The sequence below is a fragment of the Mandrillus leucophaeus genome, unplaced genomic scaffold, assembly GCF_000951045.1.
Source record: "Mandrillus leucophaeus isolate KB7577 unplaced genomic scaffold, Mleu.le_1.0 Scaffold67, whole genome shotgun sequence".
In the NCBI taxonomy this organism is placed as follows: domain Eukaryota; kingdom Metazoa; phylum Chordata; class Mammalia; order Primates; family Cercopithecidae; genus Mandrillus; species Mandrillus leucophaeus.
Window position 1 is genome coordinate 4,402,728 of NW_012107252.1, and position 7,573 is coordinate 4,410,300.

A 7,573-nucleotide genomic window follows, 5' to 3' on the forward strand; every position below is an offset into this window, starting at 1 on the left:
CTCTCCTTCCTTCCCTCCCTCCCTCTCTTCTCTTTCTTTCTTCTCTCTCTCTTTTTTTTTGAGCAGAGTCTCCCTCTGTCGCTCAGGCTGGAGTGCAATGATGCGATCTAGGCTCACTGCAACCTCTGCCTCCCAGGTTCAAGCATGAATGCCCTTTTTCTTATATCCTGTGTCTTCCTCTTTCTTAGTTTATGCTAAGGTTTTGGTGTTACATAAACTCTAGCAGCTTTCCTTTTTTGATTTAATTTTTAATTTTTGTGGATACATGCTAGGTACATATACTGATGGGTTACATGAGATATTTTGATACAGGCATACAATATGTAATAATCACATCGGGGTAAACGGAGGTATCCATTACCTCAAGCATTTATCCCTTGAGTGACAAACAATCCCATTATACTCTCGTAGTTATTTTAAAATGTACAATTAAATTGTTTTTGACTATAGTTACCCTGTTGCACTAGCAAATATTAGGTTTTATTCATTCTTTCTAACTAATTTTTTGTACCCATTAACCATTCCCCCCTCCCCCCACGCCCCCACACTCTCTACCCTTTTCAGCCTCTGGTAGCCAACCTTCTACTCTCTATCTCCATGAGTTACATTGATTTTTAGCTCACACAAGCAAGTAAGTGAAAACATGTAGTTTGTCTTTCCGTGCCTGGTTTATTTCACTTAACATAATGACCTCCAGTTCCATCCATGTTGTAGCAAATGACAGGATCTCATTCTTTTTTATGTCTGAATAGTACTCAATAGTGTATTTGTACCACGTTTTCTTTATCCATTCATCTGTTGATGGACACTTAGGTTGCTTCCAGATCTTGGCTATTGTGAATAGTGCTGCAATAAACATGGGAACGCAAATATCTCTTCAATATACTGATTTCCTTTCTTGTGGGTATATACCTAGGAGTGGGATTGTTGGATTGTATGGTAGCTCCATTTTTCATTTTTTGAGGCGCCTTCAAACTGTTACTCATAGTGGCTGTACTAATTTACATTCCCATCAACAGCATATGAGAGTTCCCCTTTCTCCACAACCTTGCCAGGATTTGCTACTGCCTCACTTTTGGATAAAAGGCATTTTAACTAAGGTGAGATGACATCTCATTGTTTTTATTTGCATTTCTCTGATGATCAATGATGTTGAGCACCTTTTCATATATCTGCTTGGCATTTATTTGTATGACTTCTTTTGAGAAATGTCTATTCAGATCTTTTGCCCATTTAAAAGCCCAGATTAGGTTTTTTCCTATAGAGTTGTTTGAGTTCCTTCTATATTTTGGTTATTAATCCCTTGTCAGATGGGTAGTTTGCAAATATTTTCTCTCATTCTGTGGGTTGTCTCTTCACTTTATTGATTGTTTCCTTTGCTGTGCAAAAGCTTTTTAACTTGATATGATCCCATTTGTCCATTTTTGCTTTGGCTGCCTATGCTTGTGGGGTATTACTCTAGAAATATTTGCTCAGACTAATGTCATGGAGACTTTCCTCAATGGTTTCTTGTAGTAGCTTCAAAGTTTGAGGTCTTAGATTTAGGTCTTTAACCATTTTGATTTGATTTTTGTATATGGAAAGAGACAGGGGTCTAGTTTCATTCTTTTGCATATGGATATCCAGTTTTCCTAGCACCATTTATTGAAGAGATTGTCCTTTCCCCAACGTATATTCTTGGCACCTTTGTCAAAAATGAGTTCACTGAAGGTGTATGGATTTATCTCTGGTTCTTTATTCTGTTCCACTGACCTATATGTCTGTTTTTATGCCAGTACCATGCTGTTTTGGTTACCAAAGCTCTGTAGTATAATTTGAAGTCAGGTAATATGATTCCTGTAGTTTTGTTCTTTTTGCTTAGGATAGCTTTGGCTATTCTGGGTCTTCTGTAATTCCATGTAATTTTTTTTTTTTTTTTTTTTGAGATGGAGTCTTGCTCTGTTGCCCAGGCTGGAGTGCAATGGCACAGTCTCAGCTCACTGCAACCTCCGTCTCATGTGATTCTCCCACCTCAGTCTCCCAAGTAGCTGGAATCACAGGTGCCCACCACCACGCTCAGCTAATTTTTGTATTTTTAGTAGAGATGGGGTTTCACCACATTGGCCAGGCTGGTCTCGAACTCCTGACCTCAAATGATTCACCTGCCTTGGCCTCCCAAAGTGCTGGGATTACAGGCATGAGCCACCATGCCCAGCCAATTTCATATAAATTTTAGGATTGCTTTTTCTATTTCTGTGAAGCATGTTATTGGTATTTTGATAGGGATTGCATAAAATCTGTAGATTGCAGCCAGGCGTGGTGGCTCATGCCTGTAATCTCAGCACTTTGGGAGGCTGAGGTGGGTGGGTCACGTGAGGTCAAGAGTTCGAGACCAGCCTGGGCAACATGGTGAAACCCCGTCTCCACTAAAAGTACAAAAATTAGCTGGGCGTGGTGGTGGGCGCCTGTAATCCCAGCGACTTGGGCAGCTGAGGCAGGAGAATCGTTTGAGCCTGGGAGGTGGAAGGTGCAGTGAGCTGAGATCATGCCACTGCACCCTAACCTGGGATATAGAGCAAGATGCTCTCTCAAGAAAAAAAAAAAAAAAATCTGTAGATTGCTTTGAGGAGTAATTGTAACAACTACATTGTAATAATACTGTTTTTTTTCAATCCATGAACATGGAATATCTTCCCATTTTTGTGTCCTCTTCAAATTATTGCATCAATATTTTATAATGTTCATTGCAGACATCTTTTGCTTCTTTGGTTAAGTTAATCCCCAGGTATTTTATTTTATTTGTAGCTATTATAATAGAATTACTTTCTTGATTTCTTTTTCAGATTCTTTTTTTTTTTTTTGAGACTGAGTCTTGCTCTGTTGCCCAGGCTGGAGTGCAGCGGCACCATCTTGGCTCACTGCAAGCTCCGCCTCCCAGCTTCAAGCACTACTCATGCGTCAGCCTCCCAAGTAGCTGGGACTACAGGCACATGCCACCATGCCCGGCTAATTCTTTTTCAGATTCTTTGCTGTTAGCACATAGAAATACTACTGATTTTCATATGTTGATTTTGTATCCTGGAACTTTACTGTATTTATCAGTTCTAATAGTTTTTCATGGAGTCTTTAGGTTTTTCCAAATATAAAATTATATCATCTGCAAACACAGATAATTTGACTTCTTCCTTTCCAATTTAGATGCCCTTTATTTCCTTCTCTTGTTTGACTGCTTTAGCTAGGACTTCCAGTTCTATGTTGGGTAACAGCAGTAAAAGTGTGCATCCTTGTCTAGTAGCTTTCTGAAAACAGATGCATGGAAAGCAAATGTCTAAAAAGTTCTCATTCTACTCTCATATTTGATTGATAGTTTTTGATTAGATAGAAATAAGAATGTTAAAGGCATTGTTTATAGTTGCCAGTGTTGCTGTTAGGAAGTTCAAAGCTATTTTAATTCCTTTGTATATGATATCCTCTCTCCTCTCCGGGAGCTTGTAAGGTCTCTTTGTTAGCAGTTATAAAATTTCACAATGATAAACTTGGTATGTTTCTTTTCTCCATTTTACTGGGAACTCAGTTTCCTTTCAGTCTAGAAATCCAGCTCCTTTTATCCTAAGAAAAATTAAAAAATAATTTCACTGATGTTTTCTTCCCCCTTCATTTCTTTCTTTCTAGAAATCCATGTTCTAATTCAGAGGCATTAATTCATTAATTACATTTAATCATCTTTGTATTTCATTTCTATGAGATTCTAATTTCTTTCTTTTCTTTCTTTCCCTCCCTTCCTTCCTCCCTCCCTCCTTCTCTTTCTCCCTCTCTTTCTTTCATTTTTTGAGACAGGGTCTCGCTCTGTCACCCAGCCTGGAGTACAGTAGTACAACCATGGCTCACTGCAGCCTCAACCTCTTAGACTCAAGTGATCCTCCAACCTCAGAGATTCCAATTTCTTAAACGATTTTCTTTTTTACCTAGATCACTCATATCTGAAACCATTCCTTTTTGCCAACAATTTGATTTTCAGTGGTGTTTATTCCATTCTTTTGCTATTTTAAAATGTATTAACTCTGTAATTATTTAAACCTGGTTTTGTTTTTTTTTTGAGACCGAGTCTCACTCTGTCGCCCAGGCTGGAGTGCAATGGCATGAGATTGGCTCACTGCAACCTCTGCCTCCCCAGTTCAAGTGATTCTCCTGCCTCAGCCTCCCAAGTACCTGGGACTACAGGCACATGCCACCACGCCCGGCTAATTTTTGTATTTTTAGTAGAGATGGGGTTTCACTGTGTTAGCCAGGATGGTCTCCATCTCCTGACCTTGTGATCCACCCGCCTCTGCCTCCCAAAGTGCTGGGATTATAGGCATGAGCCATTGCAACCGGCCAATCCTCTTTTTTTTTAGTTCTATAATATCCTCTTTTTTATCATCTCATTGCTGAACTTTTATTTATTAAATTCATGTTTTAATAAGTAGTTTTATGGTTATGCAGTTGCATAGTTTTAAGAAAATTTCTTTTATTTTGTGAGCTATATTCTTTTCAGGATAGCTTCTTTGTCTTTTACAGGATATTTTTCTTGCTTTCATTGTGTTTTCTGTAGCATATTTGTACAGCTGACATTCTGATTCTTTTGATCTTATTCATGCTTGAGTCACGACTCTGCCTGGATGTTTTATTTGTTTTGATATAACACAAATGAATTGTCTCTTTTCCTTCTGTATCTGATATCAGTTACCATGTAAGTACTGGTGTGGAGAAACTGGGGATCTTAATCCCACTTGGTGGGATTATAAAACAGTGAAAATGCCATGGAAACAGTATGTAGCTTCCTCAAAAAATTAAACATCATAGTTCTCTATCATATGATCCAGTAATCTCACTTCTAAATATATATCCAAAATAACTGAAAGCAAGGTCTTGAAGAGATGTCTGTACACCCACGTTCACTGCAGCACTATTCACAACAGTCAAGAGGTGGCAGCAACTCAAATGTCTGTCAGAAGATAAATGGATGACAAAATGTGGTACATACATACAATGGAATATTATTCAGTCTTAAAAAAAAGGAAATCCAGTTATATGCTACAACATGGACAACATGGACATTATGCTAAGTAAAATAAGTAAATAAGTAAAATAAAAAGACAGTCACAAAAAGACAAATATTGTATGATTTCACTTACATGAGACATTTAAAGTAGAATCATAGGTAGCAAGGACTTGTGGGGAGAAAAAAAATGGGGAGTTGTTGTTTGATGGGTATAGAATTTCAGATTTGCAAGATGAAAGTTCTCGAGATCTGTTTCACCACAATTTGAACACATTTAACACTACTGAACTGTTCACTTAAAAATAGCCAGTTAGGGCCGGGCGTGGTGGCTCATGCCTGTAATCCCAGCACTTTGGGAGACTGAGGTGGGTGGACTACGGGTGAGGAGTTCAAGACCAGCCCAGTCAATATGATGAAACCCCGTATCTACTAAAAATACAAAAATTAGCTGGGTGTGGTGGTGGGTGCCTGTAGTCCCAGCTGCTTGGGAGGCTGAGGCAGGAGAATCGCTTGAATCTGGGAGGCAGAGGTTGCAGTGAGCCCAGATTGCACCATTGCATTCCAGCCTGGGCAATAGAGCAAGACTCCATCTCAAAAAAAAAGTCCACTTAGAATGGGCCGGGCATGGTGGCTCATGCCTGTAATCTCAGCACTTTGGGAGGCCAAGGTAGGTAGATCACTTGAGGTCAGGAGTTCGAGACCAGCCTGGCCAACATGGCGAAACTCCATCTCTACTAAAAATACAAAAAATAGCTGGGCATGGTGGTGCATACCTGTAATCCCAGCTACTCAGGAGGCTGAGGCAGGAGAATCACTTGAACCCAGGAGGCAGAGGTTGCAGTGAGCCAAGATTATACCACTGCACTCTAGCCTGGGTGACAGAGTGAGACTCCATCTCAAATAACGAAAAACAAAAACAAAAAACAAACCAAAACAAAACAAACCAAAAAAACAAAACAAAACGAAACAAAAACAAACAAAAAGCCAAAGGTTAGAATGGTACATTTTATGTTGTGTTTTTTTCACTGCTTTTTTTTTTAAAGGGGGTTTTATAACATTGTCAGAAAGACAGTCTTGTTCTTCTCACAGCTGCTTTGCCTGACTCTTATGCAGGATTTGGCTCTACCTTGGCAAGAAAAGACAGAGAAACAGGCTTATGCAGTGAAGAAAAGCCTTCATCTTGTCTCATGGGAAAAAAATTCACATACTTTTGTCAATTTCACACAGTATAGTCTAGTTTTCATTCCCTTTCCCACCCACTGGGTGGTTTTATTTTGTTTTAAGACAAGGATAATTGCCAGAAGAAAACACCCTAGGGCTTACTTCTGTAGGATGGATCCCTTAATGACCAGCTCTTCATCCAAGTCTGCTTCATTAGCCATGAAGAGCAGCCTCTTTCCTGTGCTGTCCACTCCAATGAAGTCACGCTGCTCCACTGAATCATACAAAAGAAAAAAAAAAAAAAATCAAATAAAGCTATTTGCCCTGCCTGCATGAATAAGCCAGGGAACACAGTATCTGCTCAGTGCCCTTGGAACCAACACAGGATTGAAGGGTGGGTGCAGTGGCTCACGCCTGTAATCCCAATACTTTGGGAGGCCGAGGTGGGTGGATCACCTGGGGTCAGGAGTTTGAGACCAGCCTGGCCAACATGGTGAAACACTGTCTCTACTAAAAATACAAAAATTAGCCGAGTGTGGTAGTATGCCCTGTAGTCCCAGCTGCTTGGGAGGCTGAGGCAGAATTACTTGAACCTGGGAGGTGGAGGTTGCAGTGAGCTGAGATCGTGCCACTGTAGTACACTCCAGCGTGGGTGACAGAGTGAGATTCCATCTCAAAAAAACCAAAAACAAACAAACAAAAAAACCACAGGATTGAGATGCGAGAGGAGCCATAATAAGTGTGTTAGGCCATTCTGCGTTACCATAAAGAATCTGTGACTAGGTAATTTACAAAGAAATACTTATAATTTATAATTGTCTCATGGTTCTGCAGGGTATACAGGAAGCATACAGGAGGTTTCTGCGGAAGCCTCAGGGAACTTTTTACTCATAGTAGAAGGTAAAGTGAGAGCAGAATAGTCACATGGCAAGAGAGGGGAATAAGAGAGAGCTGGGGGCAAGATGCCACATACCTTTAAACGAGAACTCACTCACTATCACAAGAACAGCACCAAGCCATGAGAGATCCGCACCCATGACCCAAACACCTCCCCCGAGGCCCTATCTCCAAAACTGGGGATTACATTTCAATATGAGATTTGGGGGAACATGCAAACTATACCAATGAGTGTCCTATAGCACATGTCATGGTATTTAAAACATGGGTGATCAAATTCGTTTTGTACTGCTCTAAAGGATATTATCAAGTTAATTGGTGAAGTTTAAATAAAGTCTGTATATTGAAGTATGGTACCAACGTAATTTCCTGTTTTTAGAGACTATCATTTTTGGAGGAGATGGAGGAAATATATATCGACATATTTATTTATTTATTTATTTATTTATTTATTTATTTATTTATTTATTTTTTTGAGACAGAGTCTCGCTCTGT

At 39.6% G+C, this 7,573-nt stretch overlaps 1 protein-coding gene across 2 annotated transcripts in view; it reads right to left on the reverse strand.

Annotated features, from left to right (window-relative positions):
- Nucleotides 1-7,573, reverse strand: part of EIF2B3 (eukaryotic translation initiation factor 2B, subunit 3 gamma, 58kDa) — a 150,448-nt gene that overhangs the window by 74,180 nt on the left and 68,695 nt on the right. For both annotated transcript variants that reach the window (XM_012001865.1, XM_012001864.1), the window contains exon 5: nucleotides 6,344-6,455. In XM_012001865.1, the coding sequence (XP_011857255.1) occupies nucleotides 6,344-6,455 (112 nt within the window). The remainder of the gene's footprint in view (nucleotides 1-6,343; nucleotides 6,456-7,573) is intronic.